The 19800-nt window shown below is 35.5% G+C and overlaps 1 protein-coding gene across 5 annotated transcripts in view; it reads left to right on the plus strand.

Moving 5' to 3' along the window:
* Positions 1 to 19800, plus strand: part of RALGPS1 (Ral GEF with PH domain and SH3 binding motif 1) — a 652627-nt gene that overhangs the window by 200865 nt on the left and 431962 nt on the right. For all 5 annotated transcript variants that reach the window (XM_074293129.1, XM_074293134.1, XM_074293130.1 and 2 more), the window contains 2 exons: positions 10967 to 11050; positions 18411 to 18500. In XM_074293129.1, coding sequence (XP_074149230.1) covers positions 10967 to 11050; positions 18411 to 18500 — 174 coding nt within the window. The remainder of the gene's footprint in view (positions 1 to 10966; positions 11051 to 18410; positions 18501 to 19800) is intronic.

Genomic DNA, 19800 nt, shown 5'->3' on the forward strand with positions numbered 1-19800 from the left:
AATTAGTATTCTGTGGGTGATACTGTGAAATGCCCTGGCCAGATGAATTATTTTGAGTTGTTATATTGTTCTTTGACAGATTAAAAGGACACCAAGTTGTATGTAATTGTAATAACTAATATTGGTCCAGGTAAAGAGTCAGTCATTCTATTAGCATTTATCAATCACCTACAATATACCAGGCACTCTTCTAAGGATTTGGAATACAAATAAAGGCAAAACTTTCAAGAATCTCATAGTCTGATGGGGAGGAGACAATGTAAAATCAGTTTTATACAAATAAAATGTCTATTGTGCGTGAGTGTGTGTGTGTGTGTGTGTGTGTATGTGTGTGTATGTGTATGTGTGTGTGTGTGTGTGTGTGTGTAGAATAACCATGAGTAGTCTTAGAGAGAAAGCTCTAAGATGAAAGGACTTTGGGAAATGTTTCTTAGAAAAGGTAAGATTTAAGTTGAAATCTAAAGGAATCTAGGAAAGCTAGAAGGCAAGGAAGAAGGGAAAGAGCCTTCTGACATGGAGGACAACCATCAAAAATGTTTGGAGTTGGGATATGGAGCATCATGTACAAGGAAAAATAAGGAGGCCAGTGTCATTGAATCAGAGTACATAGAGCAGAGTGAATTATAGACTAAAAGATGAGGGATGTTGCAAAAGTAGAAATGACAAGACTTGACAACTAAAGAGAGTGAAAAGCTGAGAATGGCATCTAGGTTGTGAGCCTGGGTAACTGGGATGGTGATACCCTCAACAGTTTTAGGCAAATTAGGAAGAGAAAAGACTTTTGGGGAAAAGATAATTAGTTCAGTTTGGGGCATGTTGAGTTTAAGATATATAATAGATATTCGGGGAAACAAGACTGAATTTTAGTAGAGAAATTAGGACTGCACAAGTAAATATCTTATCTCTCACTGTAGATATGGGGAACTTCTAGGTGAAAAATTTTGCTTACACTTTCAGATGTGGGCATGATTATTGGTTGCCTGTTTAATCATGTTTCTTTAATTATGAAGTTGAGCTCATGACTGAGGTATTTGTGAAATATCTAGAAATGGTGGTGATAAAAACAAAAAAGTCAATAAACTTATTTAAAATATATAAATAAGTCATATTATCCAAAGTTCTAAGCTCCAGACCCCTGGATTACATTTTCCAAGTTCATCTTTGTGAGAAACTGTTAACTGAACAGATGATCTGTTATCAAACCACACCTTACTCATCTTGTACTTGTGAAATTGGTTTATTGAATTCAAGTTTAAGACTTTATTTTTATCCCTATCAAATTTTATCTTGTAGTTCATATTTAGCCAAATATTTTAACCTGTGGAGATGTTTTTTAGATCATGATTCTGTCATCCACTGTGTTAGCTTTTCTTCTGCCATTTGCAAATTTGTTAAGTCTCCCATTTTTATCTTTATTAAAATTTATTGATAAAAGTGTTAAAAAGCACAGAGCCAACTATAGGTCCCTGGGCCCTCTGGTAGAGACTATCTTCCAACTTGACATTGAGCCATCAATGACTATCTTTGGACCCAGTTATTAAACCCACTCAGAGTTTGTTCTGTTGCCTAGTCCACATATTTCTTATCCAAAAGAAGTATATAAGAGGCTAAAATCCAATTAAACTACATATATGGTTTCCTGGCCTACCAGCTTAATCAGCTTATCAAAAAAGAAACTGGTGCTTGTCTAGCATGATGAATTCAGATTTTCTCAATAGCATCTCATTTATTCCCCATGATCTTTCAAAGATCACTGACAATTTTCAGTAATCATGTATATCAGTTATTTCAATACTCTGGAATATAGTTTGCCAGTGCCTGGTTACACGAAATCAACAAAAGTATCTAAATACTGTCTTAATATCTCCATGCTTCTTTTGAATTTCAGCTCCTTTTTATACAGTTTTGTTTTGGCTTTCTGATTCAATCATGATTCTCCTTGTTGGGGTGGGAGGGGGGGGGAACAAATAAGCCAAATTGGGCAGTTACACCTTCTCTCCATGAAGTCCATTATTATTGTTATATATACTCTGAGCTATGGTCTTGTTGCTTTTCTGATCTGCCTTTGTTCCCTAACTCTTTTTTTGGTTAGTATTCTTAGCATTCCTTGCTACTTTTATCTCATTTTGAACCATAGTTTCTTGGAATTATTCTTATACAATTTTATTCTAGAATATATGTAATTATTTTTTCAAGACTGTGCTACTGTATTCGTTTATAATCATCTTGTTATGTTAGCCTTGCTTCCACTTTCTACACATCCTCTTTCTCTTACATCCTTAATTTTTTCTCTTTTTTTCTTTTTTTTCTTTCCTTAATCTATCTATTTTTTAAAATAACTTTTTGATTTATTAGTGAATTTGTTTTTTAGCACATCAACCAGTTGCTAGGAAACATGCAAATAAAGCCCCTACATAATACATTCTTTGAAGACAGTTAAGTCAAGTTATCTAATAGTGTGGTTGTGATTGATGATATATATATATATATATATATATATATATATATATATATATATGTTAAAAATCTAATCAATGAATCCCTTTTGCATCTACATTAATCTTTTTAAACATCTTTTCACTGAGCCCCTTTCCCCTTCATTGGAATTTTTTTTTGTTTATTAGCATTTAATTTTAAAGAGCTTTCCATTCCCTCTAGAATTTTATCCTGGGAAATCCTACCTATTCTGTCTCTGAACTTTTTGAAATCTTTCAAAAAATTTATGATAGTTGCCAAATTATGGCCATCTTTTTACTTTTTTTCACTAACACCAATCTAAAATGGAATGGTTATTTTCGACTAAAGTTCTCATCATTTCTATTTCAGAAGCTAATTTCTCCCTACTTATAAGAATTAAATCTTGAAAAACAGCTACATTTATTGGTTCCTCCAACTATAAACTAATGACACCATTATTATACTTATAAGACAATAAATTCTTAGTTGCTATCTATTAGATCATTAGTGAGTTCCAACCATCGTCTGGATAATTTGAAGTCAGGAAGTCACATGCTTACATGTGAGGTTTAGGGTGTATTTCCTGAAGTCCTCATTTATTACTGTTTCTATCCATATGACCTGTTGCAGTCTGTTGACCATATTATTACTGTTTTTTCTTCTGTTGCGCATTATCTAAGCATTTTCTACTGTGTTTTTTTCCCATTGAGTTCATGGATTTCTTCACATAAATATATTTTTTTATTATACAATGCCCCCATATCCTGATAACTATCCTTTTTTCTCTTTGAATGAAGCATTTTTCCAAAGTCATATCTCAAGAACAAACAATAATATATTTTCTTGAAGTTTTATCAGTCTAAGCAAAAGTGATTTAACCTGAAAAGAAGAAAAATGAAGTTGCCAACATCACTCTCCCAAGTTTGGTACTATGTAGCAATGGTTTCTAAAGAGGAGTTATGGGGACTTCTGGCCAAGATGGCGGCGTGAAGGCAGACAGCTGCTTGAGCTCCGCGCTTTCTCTCAAGACTTACTTCATGACAAGCCTCAGAGTTAATGCTTGACCAGAAAAGAACCCACAAATAATCACCAAGAGAAGACATCCTTGAAATTCGCCAGAGAACGTCTGTATTTGCCCAGGGGAGGGTTGAACAGACTGGTTGCAGACTGAGGGCAGGCAGCCAGAGCGAGAGACAGACAGCTCACACAGCTCAGACTGGAGAGGGGAGAGGTACAATCTCTGCCGTTTCTGTGAAAAGACTTACCCCAGTGTGGATGTTCCGTCTTGGCAGCAAGCCAGGAGCAGCAGAGAGGGTATAAACACCGGAGGTGAAGATTAAAACCCCAGAAAGCTAGCGTCTCTCGGAATAAGCCACCCCCAACCCCTACCTGGACTGACTCAGCGTGTTCTCAGAGCCTCAGAGTGCAGACTCGGTGCAGCCATCACTTTCCTGTTAGTGGCTATCTGCTGCCCTACCCCCAGTCTGTAGAGGAAGCCCATTAACACCATCCAGCCCCATCCCCCCCAAACAGACCTATTGTTTCTCTTGTCAATTTGTTTTCTTCGATTCCACTCTTGACAAAATGAACAAAAAATTCAAAAGGGCTCTAACCATTGACAGCTTTTGATTGGAGAGAGACCAGACTTCAAATACTGAGGAGACTAAAAACAGACTTTCCCCAGAGGAATCCCCTAAGGGGGATATGAGCTGCTCCTCAATACAAAAGAATCTCATAGAGGAAATCAAAAAGGCTCTCACAAGAGAGCTAGAAGAGAAATTGGAAAAGGAAAGGGAAGCTTGGAAAGAGAGCCTGGAGAAGTTATCCAGAGTGGATAAAGAGATCAAATCATTGAGAAATAAAATTAGTGAATTAGAAAAGGCAAACAACTCCAAGGAAAACAGGATTAGTGAATTGGAAAAGATAAACAACTCCAAGGAAAACAGGATTAATGAGCTGGATAAAGAAATCAGCTCTCTAAAAAATAAAATGGAAAAAAATTCCATAGAAGAAAAAAACTCACTTAAAAACACAATTGGACAATTACAAAAAGATATAAAAAAAGTGAGTGAAGAAAATACATCATTGAAAATTAGAAATGAATGACTCAAGGAGAAACCAAGAGGTAGTCAAGCAAAACCAGAGAAAGGAAACAATTGAAAAGAATGTTAAGTACCTTATTAGAAAGACAACAGACCTGGAAAACAGATCCAGGAGAGACAATTTGAGAATAATCGGACTCCCTGAAAAATGTGAGGAAAAAAAGAGCTTGGACACTATTTTCGAGGAAATTATCAAAGAGAACTGCCCAGACGTTTTGGAAACAGGGTAAAATAAACATTGAAAAAATTCATCCATCACCTACTGAAAGGGATCCTAAAATCAAAACGCCAAGAAATATAGTGGCCAAGTTCAAGAACCATCAGACAAAGGAAAAAATTTTGGAAGCTGTTAGAAAAAATCAATTCAGATATGGAGGAGCCATAATAAGGATAACCCAGGATCTAGCAGTGTCTACATTAAAAGAATGAAGGGCCTGGAATATAATATTCTGAAAGGCTAAGGAACTTGGTATGCAGCCAAGAATAACTTACCCAGCAAGAATGAGCATCATTTTCCAGGGAAGAAGATGGACATTTAACGAAATAAATGAATTCCATCTATTCTTGATGAAAAAACCAAACCTACATAAAATGTTTGATCTTCAAATACAGAACTCAAGATATTTCTAAAAAGGTAAAAAGAAATCTTGAGAACTATACTTCTGTCAAAAAAATATGTAAAGAACATATGTACAATTTGTCTTAGAAACTAGAGGTGGAAAGGAAATTATATCATAAAAAAGTGTAAAGTGGTGGTACTACATCTCATGAAGAGGCAAAGGTAACCTATTATATCTGAGAGAAAGAAAGGAGGGAGATGAACATAGTGTGTATCAATAGACATATTCAATTTATGGTAAAACTTCTTCCACTTCATTGAAAAGTGAAAGGGAAGGAGTAAGCTAAGGGGAAGGGAATACAGAAATTGTGAGGAAAATGGGTAAAAGAAGGGGAGGAACTTTAAGGTGGGGGAGGGATCCTAAAAAGGGAGGGCTGTGAAAAGCAAGTGGTGTTCACAAGTTTAATACTGGGTAGGGGGGGTAAGAGGGAAGGAAAGGGGAAAAGCATAAGCAGGGGTTAATAGGATGGCAAGCAATATAGAATTAGTCCTCCTAACCATAAATGTGAATGGGGCAAACTGCCTCATAAAGAGGAAGCAGTTAGCAGACTGGATTAAAAGTCTGAATCCTACTATATGTTGTTTACAGGAAACACACCTGAAACAGGGTGATACATTCAAAATAAAAGTAAAAGGGTGGAGCAGAATCTATTATGCTTCAGGCAAAACCAAAAAAGCAGTAGTAGCCATCCTCATCTCAGATCAAGCAAAAACAAAAATTAATCTAATTAAAAGAGATAAGGAAGGGCATTATATTCTGCTAAAGGGTAGCATCAATAATGAAGCAGTATCAATATTAAACATATATACACCAAGTGGTGCAGCATCTAAATTCTTAAAAGAGAAATTAAGAGAGCTGCAAGAAGAAATAGATAGCAAAACTATAATAGTAGGAGATCTCAACCTTGCACTCTCAGAATTAGATAAATCAAACCACAAAATAAATAAGAAAGAAGTCAAAGAGGTAAATAGAATACTAGAAAAGTTTGATATGATAGATCTTTGGTGAAAGCTAAATGGAGACAGAAAGGAGTATACTTTCTTCTCAGCAGTTCATGGAAGCTATACAAAAATTGATCATATACTAGGGCATAAAAACCTCAAAATCAAATGCAGTAAGGCAGAAATAGTAAATGCTTCCTTTTCAGACCACAATGCAATCAAAATTACATTTAATAAAAAGTCAGGGGAAAATAGACCAAAAAATAACTGGAAACTAAATAATCTTATACTAAAGAACGATTGGGTAAAACAGCAAATCATAGACATAATTAATAACTTCACCCAAGAAAATGACAATAATGAGACATCATACCAAAACGTGTGGGATACAGCCAAAGCAGTAATAAGGGGAAGTTTTATATCTCTACAGGCCTACTTGCATAAAATAGAGAAAGAGAGGGCCAACGAATTGGGCTTACAACTAAAATTGCTAGAAAAGGAACAAATTAAAAACCCCCAGACAAACACAAAACTTGAAATTCAAAAAATAAAAGGTGAGATTAATAAAATTGAAAGTAAAAAAAACTATTGAATTAATTAATAAAACTAAGAGTTGGTTCTATGAAAAAACCAACAAAATAGACAAACCCTTAGTAAACCTGTTTAAAAAAAGGAAAGAGAAAAAGCAAATTGTTAGTCTTGAAAATGAAAAGGGTGAACTCACCACTAATGAAGAGGAAATTAGAGCAATAGTTAGGAGCTACTTTGCTCAACTTTATGCCGATAAATTCGATAATTTAAATGAAATGGAAAAATACCTTCAAAAATATAGCTTGCCCAGATTAATAGAGGAAGAAGTAAGTAGTCTAAATAGTCCCATCTCAGAAAAAGAAATAGAACAAGCTATTAACCAACTTCCTAAGTAAAAGTCCCCAGGACCAGATGGATTTACATGTGAATTCTACCAAACATTTAAAGAACAACTAACTCCAATGCTATGTAAACTATTTGAAAAAATAGGGATTGAAGAGTCCTACCAAATTCCTTCTATGACACAGACATGGTACTGATACCTAAACCAGGTAGATTGAAAACTGAGAAAGAAAACTATAGACCAATTTCCTTAATGAATATTGATGCTAAAATCTTAAATAAGATATTAGCAAATAGACTTCAGAAAATCATCCCCAGGATAATACACTATGACCAAGTGGGATTTATACCAGGAATGCAGGGCTGGTTTAATATTAGGAAAAATATTAATATAATTGACCATATTAATAATCAAATTAATAAAAAACATATGATTATCTCAATAGATGCAGAAAAAGCATTTGATAAAATCCAACATCCATTCCTACTAAAAACACTTGAGAGTATAGGAATAAATGGACTATTCCTTAAAATAATCAGGAGCATATATTTAAAACTGTCAGTAAACATCATATGTAATGGCGATAAACTAGAACCTTTCCCTGTAAGATAAGGAGTGAAACAAGGTTGCCCACTATCACCATTACTATTCAGTATAGTACTAGAAACGCTAGCCTCGGCAATAAGAGCCGAGAAAGAGATTCAAGGAATTAGAGTAGGAAATGAGGAAATAAAATTATCACTTTTCGCAGATGACATGATGCTATACTTAGAGAACCCCAAAGACTCTGCTAAAAAGCTATTAGAAATAATTCAGAATTTTAGCAAAGTTGCAGGATACAAAATAAATCCACATAAATCCTCAGCATTTTTATACATTACCAACACAATCCAACAGCAAGAGATACAAAGAGAAATTCCATTCAAAATAACGGTCGATAGTATAAAATATTTGGGAATATATCTACCAAAGGAGAGTCAGGAATTATATGAGCAAAATTACAAAACACTTGCCACAAAAATAAAGTCAGATTTAAATAATTGGAAAGACATTCAGTGCTCTTGGATAGGCCGAGCGAATATAATTAAGATGACAATACTCCCTAAACTAATCTATTTATTTAGTGCTATACCAATCAGACTTCCAAGAAACTATTTTAATAACCTAGAAAAAATAACAACAGAATTCATATGGAACAACAAAAGGTCGAGAATTTCAAGGGGATTAATGAAAAAAAAAGTCAGATTAAGATGGTCTAGTTGTACCTGATCTAGAACTGTATTATAAAGCAACAGTCACCAAAACCATTTGGTATTGGCTAAGAAATAGACTAGTTGATCAGTGGCATAGGTTAGGTTTACAGGGCAAGATAGTGAATAAAAATAGCAATCTAATCTTTGACAAACCCAAAGATCCCAAATTTTGGAATAAGAATTCATTATTTGACAAAAACTGCTGGGAAAACTGGAAATTAGTATGGCAGAAACTAGGCATGGACCCACATTTAACACCACATACTAAGATAAGATCAAAATGGGTCCAAGATTTAGGCATAAAGAATGAAATCATAAATAAATTGGAGGAACATGGGATGGTTTACCTCTCAGACTTGTGGAGGAGGAAGGAGTTTGTGTCCAAGGGAGAACTAGAGACCATTATTGATCACAAAATAGAAAATTTTGATTACACCAAATTAAAAAGTTTCTGCACAAACAAAACTAATGCAAACAAGATTAGAAGGGAAGTAACAAATTGGGAAAACATTTTTACAGTTAAAGGTTCTGATAAAGGCCTCATCTCCAAAATATACAGAGTAATTGACTTTATAAGAAATCAAGCCATTCTCCAGTTGATAAATGGTCAAAGGATATGAACAGACAGTTTTCAGATGATGAAATTGAAACTATTTCCACTCATATGAAAGAGTGTTCCAAATCACTATTGATCAGAGAAATGCAAATTTTTTTTTATTTTAAGAGAAATATTCTTCTCCTTTTTATTAGTGAAGCTTTTTTTCATAACATATGCATAGATGATTTTCAAATTCACCCTTGCAAAATATTGTATTCCAAATTTCCCCCCTTCTTCCCATGCTCTCCCCTAGAATCAAGTAATACAATATATGTTAAACATGTACAATTTTTTATACATGTTTCCACAATTATCATGCTGCACAAGAAAAAAAAAAACAGATCAAAAAAGGAGAAAGAAAATGAGAAAGAACACAAAGTGCAAGCAAACAACAACAAGAAGAATGAAAATACTAGAGAAATGCAAATTAAGACAACTTTGAGATATCATTACACACCTGTCAGATTGGCTAAGATGACAGGAACAAATAACGATGAATGTTGGAGGGGATGTGGGAAAACTGGGACACTAATACATTGCTGGTGGAGTTGTGAAAGAATCCAACCATTCTGGAGAGCAATCTGGAATTATGCCCCAAAAGTTATCAAAATGTGCATACGCTTTGACCCAGCCGTACTACTACTTATATCCCAAGGAAATACTAATGAAGGGAAAGGGACCTGTATGTGCCAAAATGTTTGTGGCAGCCCTTTTCATGGTAGCTAGAAGCTGGAAGATGAATGGATGTCCATCAATTGGAGAATGGTTGGGTAAATTATGGTATATGAATGTTATGGAATATTATTGTTCTGTAAGAAATGACCAACAGGAGGAATATAGAGAGGCTTGGAGAGACTTACATCAACTGATGCTAAGTGAAACGAGCAGAACCAGAAGATCATTATACACTTCAACAATGATACTGTACGAGGATGTATGCTGATGGAAGTGGATATCTTCAACATAGAGAAGAGCTAATCCAATTCCAATTGATCAATGATGGACAGAATCAGCTACATCCAGAAAAGGAACATTGGGAAATGAGTGTAAACTGTTATTTTTCCCTTCTGAATCCAATTCTTCCTGTGCAACAAGAAATTCGGTTGTACACACATATATTGTATCTAGAATATATTATAATATATTTAACATGTATAAGACTGCCTGCCATCTGGGGGAGGGGGTTGGGGGAGGAAGGGAAAAAATCTGAACAGAAGTAAGTGCAAGGGATAATGCTGTAAAAAATTACTGTCAAAAAAAAAAGTTATAATTATAAAATAAAATAAAATTTAAAAAAAAAAAAAAAAAGGAGTTATGGCCTAGTTTGACAGGGTGTGTATGATTGAATGAATAGTGAAAAGATGAGTCATAGCCTCCACTTCCCACAGGAGACTGTAGTATGCTTTATCTTCAGTGTATTTTCATACATTCTTACCTCTTTCACTGCAAACATAATCCCCCTCCCTTCCTGTCATTCCTCTGTGCAAGTTTTCAGTCTTCTCCTTTATGAGCTGGGTGTTGACCACTAAGGACAATAGTAACCTAATTGCTGATTGAGCATTCACAGTAATAGCTGTGCTGGTGCCACTGGGAAAACACCTCCCAGCAACCCCTGGTCCTCTGATCATCTCAAAGCTAGGGCTGAATCCCTTCAGAGGCTGGAAACTCTGGAGTAGTCATCAATGAGCAATAGCCTTGCCTCTTTTCTTTTTGTTTTAGAAGGAAGAGCAACCTCCATAGGATAAAGAATCATTGGATTAAGATCTCATTTGCATTGCAGATCTCCTTACATTATTCCCCAGTGCCAGGCATAGGACCCAGCATGTATTAGGTATAAAATAAATGCTAGTTGAATTGAAACTGGCTTCTGAAAGGAGGGACCAGTGATGATTTAACCCTCCAAATAAAAGAATTACTCCTTTCTTGTATGATTTTAAAGACTTGGGAATTATCAAGACTTAGCCCTCTTCAAAAAGATTTACATCCTATGTATGACATCATTGATTGAAACATTCAGCAGCCAACTCTGGATTAAAGATTAAATTCTCCTTGGAAATTTTGAATAATGTGAATGAATTCACTTGCTCAATGTCAACTTATCTTTTTTTTTTCTTCTTCTAGGAATTAGCTAGCTGTGGATGGAGCAAGAAAGAGAAACATAGCCTCGCCCCTAATATTGTGGCCTTCACGAGGAGATTTAACCAGGTAAAGAATGGAATGTGATTTCCTGCCTGCCTAGACTTTATTTGCTTGCTCAGATTTGTTCTCTTCAGTGGCTTCCTTTTGTATCTGATGCCTTATTCCAATATTGCTAGAAAAAAATAGATTCTGATCTTGGCATGATGGGAAATAAATTGCTGATTTATGAAGACTTTGAAAGGATATTTCAAAAGGCAATCTAATGTCCTTATCTTCAAAATGAAGAAACTGAAGTCCAGGAGTTTACTGAGTCCTTGAGGCCATATAGATCTTTCTTCAGTCTTATCTGGGAAGAACCTACATTAATGTCTTGCTCTGATGTCTCTTGATGGTGTAGCAGTGATCCTGTAGTCTCTGCTTATGAGAATGAAAATTCAGGCAATATAGACCCATCTGGAAAGGTCTCAGGTATGAGATAAAGATAGTGACTGGCTTCTAAGGACCAGCCTAATTATTTGAAGAGGCTTGTCATAGGATTGGTCCACTAAAGGTACATTATTGATCTTGACAACTTATGAAACTTACTACTGAAGCTACATTTGATGTCAGAAAATGAATGGATAAAAACAATGGATCCTTCAACTGAATCAACTTGTAGGAGATGACTCTCTAGGAAAAAATGGCCTATAGCTGATACCCTGCTGTTGTTTTTCAGGTATTTTGCTGGCAAGATGTGGTAGATAGAGAGTGCTAAACATAGAGCCTGGAAAATGTGGGTTCAGACCTTACTTTACTCTCTTACTTAACCTGGACAGGATCTTGAGTCCAGGTTATGTCATCTGCATAAAATTAGGATAACAATGAGAGTTATCTCCCAGGTAATGAGATTCAAGAGTTAATGTGTGTGTGTGTGTGTGTGTGTGTGTGTGTGTGTGTGTGTACACACACACACACACACACACACACATATTTATAAATTACTTTGAATATGAGTTTTAGACATTGCTATTACTATTGCATTTCTTAACTTTTATTTTCAAAATTTATAATCAGGGTGATGACCTTACCATTAGACATTCTATATGATCAACCAGCTGTGTTCTTAAGTTTTGGCTTCCCTTTGGGACCTCAAGTCTCTTCAGCTGCTAGTAGTAGGAAATGCCTAATCCTAGAGATCATACTTGCTCAGTTTCTCCTTTGTTGCTCTCCAACCTCAAGGATATCATATGAGATGATTGCAGAGATTAAAGCTGCTCTCTCCTCAATGTGATAGAGAGGGAAGGGCTAGGTTAGTTTCAGACAACTGCAATTAGACCTATCAAAAGAAACCCACCTAGAGTGGCTCAGATATCTTTCATTTCACTTTTGAAATGCCTTTTCTTCCCTTTCAGCTATTTGGTTTTAAAAAGCAACAAACAGATGTGCAAAATTGCTGCAATTCTAAAAGGAATTGCATTATTCTTAAGAATGATATTTGACTTAATGCCAAGGCATTCACCACCCCTGACCAGCTTCAGAGTTCCCTATAGGAAGAACTGCCACAGATTATGCTAAAGTCAGAATTGCCCTAAAATATTAGATTAGTTTGATAAAGTCAGTGAGAGTCTCTTTTTTGAACAAATGCACAGTTTTGCTATCAATATTCATTCTATAAGCAAGCCAAGATGGCATAGGCTGTATAATCCCTGATGCCTAAGGGAGAAATAGGGCCAGTTAGAAGCTAGTGATTAGACCCCAGTCAACAGAGCCTTGGAGGAGAGTAGCTGTAGTCCAAGTGTGATATAACATGTCATGCTGAATTACACCAGAATTCACAGAATAACACAATCTATAAGCCTGACAAGAAACAGAAACAGGAGTTCTTATCAATGGAAGTTGAGGAAAACCATTATGAAGCCCGGGAAGACACAGTATAAAGGAGAACAGTGGCATTTGTAGGACAATAGTTTTGTCTCCATTCAAGATACCATGAAGGTAGTTCCTGATTCTAGTCCTAAAGCTCTATATACTGTTTCACATAGCTGCCCCCAAACTGTTAAGTCCAGGCTAGCTTCCTGGAGGCCTCAGGATCAGCCAGAGTCAGTATAAGCAAAAGTCCTTGGTCTTCAGGGGGAGAAGCAAAGGAGACAGACAAACTGCCACAAGCTCTCCACCAGCCTCCCTTCTCCTGGTCTTGCTGCAAAGTGAAGTTCTCTCACCTCTCTCACTCCACTCCCTAATCCTTACCTATAATTCTTTTAACCCCAAACATTGAGCCAGCATTAACTGTGAGAAGAGCAATTCTAAACATATGCTAATATAGTTATTGTCCAATAGGTAATTAGTCTTAAATGCTTAAGTTGTCTGATTCAAGCACATCTTTTAAGAGTTTCAGCCCTTTACATCAAACCATGACAACTATATAACTATTGACTGGTCTATGTTTTCTTCCTGGACTTTACTTTTGCAATTGTATATGTATATATATATATGTGTGTGTGTGTGTGTGTGTGTGTGTGTGTGTGTGTGTGTGTGTGTGTGTGTGTGTGTATGTGTGTATGTATAGGTGTACATATACATTTATGTGAATGCACATCTTTGTTTATATACACATACCTGCATACATGTGTATATTTTTTTCCTCCAAGAAATCTAGTGAGAAACTATAAGTGACTTAATTCACCACAAAGCTAGACACTAAAAGCTATCCAGAAGCCCAGGGTGGCCTGCAAAGTCAATGCCACCATAAGCAAACAAACTGCAGTTTCCCAATAGGGCTAGAGACAGACACGTTGTAGCCTGTGAGGCACTGTATCTGGAGGCCACAGGAGCACAGGTTTCCTCTAAGAGTCTCAGCATGTGCAGAAACCTACTGCAAGGGCCTTGGAAGTCTCTAAGAATGGGAGAGAATAATACACAAATAGCAGTACTAAGACCAGAGCAACCTTGGCTAAGTCTTTGACATCTTATCCTTTGATATTACAGAGGATCCTGAAGATTAAGTGCTCTGAAACTCAGAGATCTGGGAATAAACATTGGTGATTCAGGGCAAGACTAAGCAGGTTTAACTCTTCCACCTTAAAATATAGAAAGGGCAAAGGTTAGTCCCAGTCCAAGGTCTATCATTTTCATTGATAACATTATCAGTGCTCTTGTTCCATTTCTAGTATTTTCCTTTGATTCACTACTTGCAATTGTTATAGAATTATAGTCTTTATATATTCTCTTTTAAAAATATATTTCCTTGAGTGTGGACCACAACATAGCATTTCCACTCTTTCTGTTACTGTCTGTTTGCATTTTTGTTTTCCTTCTCATGTTATTTTTACCATATTTCTAAATCCGATTTTTTTCTGTGCAGGTCAATCTATCTCATCTTCTTCTGTCCCCTTTTCTTTTTGCCTTTAATCTTTCCTAACATCAGTATCTTTTCCAGTTAGTCTCATCTTTTTATTATGTCGCCTAAGTATATTTGACCTTCCATTGAATAGTCTAAATTAATTTTTTTGAGTATCAACTGATTTTATTTCTTTGCTGTTCAAGAAACACTCAAAAGTCTTTTCTAGTAACACAACTGGAAAGCATCAATTCTATGGCACTTAACTTTCTTTATAGTCCAGTTCTCACAGCTCTATCTTAATACTGCAAAAACCATAGCTTTGACTATACAAATCTTTGTTGACATGGTGATGGCTCTTTTTAGTTTGCTGCCCAGATCTGCCATAGCTTTCATTCCAAGGTGCATCTTTTAATTTCATGGTAAAGTCATCTTCTGCAGTGATCTTTGAGCACAAGAATTTAAAATCTGATATGGCTTCTATTTCTTTTCCTATTTTCCAGGAAGTGATGGGCCCAGTTGCCAAGATCTTAGGGTTTTTGTTGTTAAGCTTCAAGCCAGCTTTTATACTTTGCTCTTTCACCCTCATCAAGAGGCTTCTTAATTCCGCTTCACTTTTTGCCAGCAAAGTAGTTTCATCTGCATATTCGAGATTGCTGATATCTCTCTCAGCAGACTTAATTCTAGCTTTTGATTCATCTAGGCTGGCATTTCACATGATGTACTCTCCATACGGATGCAAACTTAAAATACAGTGGAAGTGAGGTACACATGTGGAAAACATGTATGATACAATAGTACCTCCTCATTCCTAGTTCTGGGAGATAACTTTCTCTCCTTGTAGAGATCTCATGAAGCTTCTCTTAAGTGTAACTCCACGATGGGGAGTTCTTTTTACCACAAGGAGTCACATTCCCTGAAGCTATTTTTTTCTTTGAGGTGTTATCCTTCTGTATCCATCTGTGACTGTCTGTTTTGAGTATGTTTCTCTGCTTAAAGTTAGATGTGTTTTCTATTACTGATCCAGTCTCTCCAATAATATCATTGATGGAGGCAGAAGGAATATGACACTTAGTTTAGTCTCCTTTTTTTTCCTTCCCTCTTCTGACCTTTGAAACAGTTGTCAGGAATCCTCCACCATTTGACTAATTTCCTGCTGGAAAGAATTAACTGCTGAAATTCTCCTATTTAAAGTTCTCAGGGGATATGTTTAACTTGTTTGGTTAGCCAATCATACAGTTCCCTTCTTGATTCAATTAAAGAGGAGTTCACACCTCATAAAGACATCCAGGGTGCAAACCATCTTGTTCACACATTTAAAACTTCTTCAAGACCTTACACTGATTACATTAACCCAACTGATGAGAAATTACTTTTCTCTTCCTTTACCTCACTTACACTTCAGTGACAGCTGAGCCAGAACCTCATCTTCTGTAACATTAACAACAACTACATTTGTATAGCTGTTTTGTGGTTATAATGCATTTCACACAATATTATTTTACTTGGACTTCACATTAATTCTATGAAGTAAGCAGGGAAAAAATACCATCTCCATTTTGTAGGGGGATAAACTAAAGCTAAGGGAAATTAGGCTTTTGTTTAAGGTCACACAGTTAATAATTGGAGAAACTAGATCTCAAACCTAGTTTTTTTTCCTAAATCTAAGGCTAATAGGCTTTTGTTTGTTTCTTTTTTACTGTTCCTTGCTGCTAGCTGGCTTTCATTGTACTTTCAGAGTTGTGGTATAAATTAACAAAATTTTCAAACTACATTTAAAGCTTGGGCTGAATTGAATGACTGAAATAAAAAATCATAAGCATTTACAATTGGAAGAGACCTTCCAGGAACCATATGCTCAGTTATCAGGATTGAAAATCTTGTGTTAAGACAGATAATGGTACTTGCACAAACTTCTTCACAGGATTTTTCTGTTGAACCCTAAAGCCATTATAGAAATGTAAACTCATACTTTTTAGACTAGCCATTCTTTTCCTCTGGGCTTTGATTTTTCCTATGTTAAATGAGAAGGAAAAGATGGTTAAATAATTATAGGACTGCAAGTGACCTCAGAGGGTGTCTCAGATGACTTCAAAGGTCATCTAATCCAGCTCATACCTGCTTAGGAATTCATTTTTCAATCGAGTTTAAGTTAAATTAATATTTAAAGAAAACTTCAGTGACATGGAATTCATTTCTTACTGAGACACAATCCATTTCATTTTTAGAGAGCTATCCTTGCTAGAAAAGCCTTACAAAATTTCTTTCAATTCCAACATTCTGGGTTGTATGTTCTAATATTCTAAATTTTAAGATTCAACCCAGCTCTAACCTTATATATTCTAGCAATCTGTGAATGAAAGTAGGAATGAATGAACATGTACTTATTATGCAGTTACTGTATAAAAGGACCTGTGCTAGGTGCTGTAGATATTTATAATAACGAAACAATCTCTACCTTCAAGGAACTTACACTTTATAATCTAGTAGGAGATACCACTAATAAAGGAAAATGAGGGCCAGGGAAGGAAGTTTTGATTTAGGCAATCAGAGGCAATAAACATTTAGTTTTAGGCCAGAAAACTGTCTTTTTTTTTTTTTTTTTTTTTTTTTTTTTACAGTAGTAAGGGGTAACATTAAGATTTGTGATAGAAGGACAGCAAAATGCTTGCAGTGAGTAGGTCCTGTTTCCTTCTGTGAGGGCTGGATGAAATATCAAAGGTTGATATCAAAGAGATATAATAGGTCAAGTAAGTGAGTTTTCATCCATTCACTTACACTAATCCAGATAATTAGTGCCAAAGCTGAGTCAACTAACCAGTCCAAAGTAAGAGAGGTGGGGGATTAGTTTTTTTGAGATCTGGATTCAGTTTACTCTTCTTGGTAAAGAGAAGAGGGAATAGTAGGTACCATATTAGTTAGTATTCCTTTCTCCTCTTCCTAGTAGCTTGAGTTATCCACTAATAGCTTAATTCTCAGGGCAGTTTACCTGAGGCAGAATGAATAGTCTTTCCTCTTTACCCTAACCCCCTCAGGTTCTAAAATCTCCTATCACTCTAAAATTCTGTTCTATTTTCAATATTTTAACATGATATGGTTTTTATGGAGTGAGTTTTAATAGGTTTGTGTCCCTTTTCTAGTCTGAATTTGTAATGAATGAGATAGTGGGAAATAAGACTGGAAAAGAAGGTTGCAGCTAGATTGTAGAGGATTTAGAATGCTTGGTTAAGAAAATTTGATTTTATTCTTTAGGCAGTGGGGAGTCTCTGAGGATTTCTGAATAGGAGAGCCATGTGATCAAAGTAGTGAATTAGGAAAATTATTATTTTAGCTTCAGAGTATTGCTGCAGGTGTGAGGGATAAATTGGAGGTGGGAGAGATTAGAGGCATAATTTTTATTTTAAAATATTTACTAATGTAGAAGACAGATTAGAGCTGTTCTCTTAAATCTTAGAAGGCAGAACTAGAACTGGACATATGAGTTAGTTATAGTGATATGTTTTGACCTCAATGCAGGAGGGAAAAAAAAAAAAAAACTTTTGGAGAAAAAAAACAGGATTTGTATTCAATATGTTTTTTGTTTTGAATACTACCTCTTTCTTATTAGCTTTGAGATCATGAATGTGTGATTTAGCCTCATTAGTTTCCTCATCTGAAAAATGAGAAAGCTAGTCTATACAATTTTTTATTTTTGTCTTTTTATTATCTACATATTATTCCAATTTCTTTCCCTGCCCTAACATTCCATTTTCTAAGAATCTCTCAGTTCTAAAATTGTATGCTTTCTTCTCCAAGGTTTCTTCTAAATCAAACAATCTGGATTCTCAGGTCCTCTTCGGCTCTCATATTCTGCATTCTGGTATCTACATTCTTTGTTCTCTCTTAATCCTAATATACTATGGAAACTATGGACCAGTGGGGTTAATATTTCAACTTCTACCTCAAGCAGGAATTCCCTCTGCAATGAGAAGAACTGAAATGGAGGGCAGGATGTTCTCTGCCTGGCCATTCATAATATCCCTCTGGATTTTCATCTGGAGAGTTGCTTGTGATGACCTCTATGCTATGAAGCCTAATGGAATACTTTACTGTTTTTCTTTCTCTCTCCAGGTCAGTTTTTGGGTCGTGCGGGAGATTCTGACAGCACAGACTTTAAAAATAAGAGCGGAAATACTGAGCCATTTTGTGAAGATAGCAAAGGTAAGTTAGCACTTTCTATAACATTATTGTCATGTCTTCACTTAAATTCAATTTTCAGATTTGATTTATTCTGATTTTTACTCTGATGAATGGCTTTTATTTTGATGAATGCTGTGGCTTGTGGCTTTGAGTTTCTTTGGTTTCTGGCTTCTAGAAGTGTCTTTTATTCTTTGCAATTCTTGATGACTGAGCCTCAGATTACATTGCTGTTTTATGGAGTGAGGTTCTACATGGACCCATGGGGGGAAAAAAAAACCAGACACAATTTCAGCAGTTCATATATAAAGGAATTCTGTCATGTTCATTCACAAAGACTGTTTATGGTCAGAATGATCTCCTAATTGGTTCACTAATAATCTTTTAATATTCCTTTAACACTGTTTTCCCCCCCTTCCTTTGCCTCTATCCTCCTGTGTTTCTCTTCCATTTACATAAACTCAAGAAAAAATCATCAGTGACGACGAGATATTGTAGAAAGAGTAGGGTTTTAAAACTAGAAGAACTTAACTGAGTTCTGGCCCTTTCACTTACAACCTGTATGAATCCAGACAAGATACTTTATCTCTCTGAAGTTTTAGTTTTCTTTGTAAAATGTGTGTACTAATATTTGCATTATCTCATAGGGTTGTTTTGAGGGAAGTCCTCTGTAATGGCAGTAATGATGATGATGATAACAATTAATGATATTAATCAACGTCTAACCCATACCCAGTTGGGGAGAGGGGTTTGATAGGGAGCAGCACAGTAGAGGAATGCCAACCAAACTTCTTAATCAGAAGGGGCTTAATATATTCGGAGAGCATAGCAGTAGTTATGGAAGTAGTGTTTATTTATGTTTTGGTGCCATAAGATGTCAAGATATACTAATACAAATACAATAATAATCTACTGACTGCAAATAGTACAGGGAAGATTTGTTCTCTACTACAGTGGACAGATCACAAGTATATATGGAATGGATTGATTATATAAATACTTTTGTTATGTATCAGTCTTATTTTCCTACTAAAATTGAAAACAGATCCCATCAGTTATAGTCAACAGATTCATGTTGATTTTTGCTCATATAATCCTCAATGCAATGCTCTATATATTGAACAATGCAGGGCAATGCTAAGAAAAACTCTATTCCTAATCCTATATTAGATGAAATAAGAAATGATATTGAGGAGCTACTACAATTTGGAGAGGTAAAAGGTAAAAAATCGAAAATGACTAAAAATACTCACTTGATCCAAATTGTAAAAGTTACACTTAATACTAGAATAAATAATAAAAAAGAATAATATTATTGTCTTAA

This window comes from Sminthopsis crassicaudata, chromosome 2 (assembly GCF_048593235.1).
Source record: "Sminthopsis crassicaudata isolate SCR6 chromosome 2, ASM4859323v1, whole genome shotgun sequence".
Taxonomy (NCBI): Eukaryota; Metazoa; Chordata; class Mammalia; order Dasyuromorphia; family Dasyuridae; genus Sminthopsis; species Sminthopsis crassicaudata.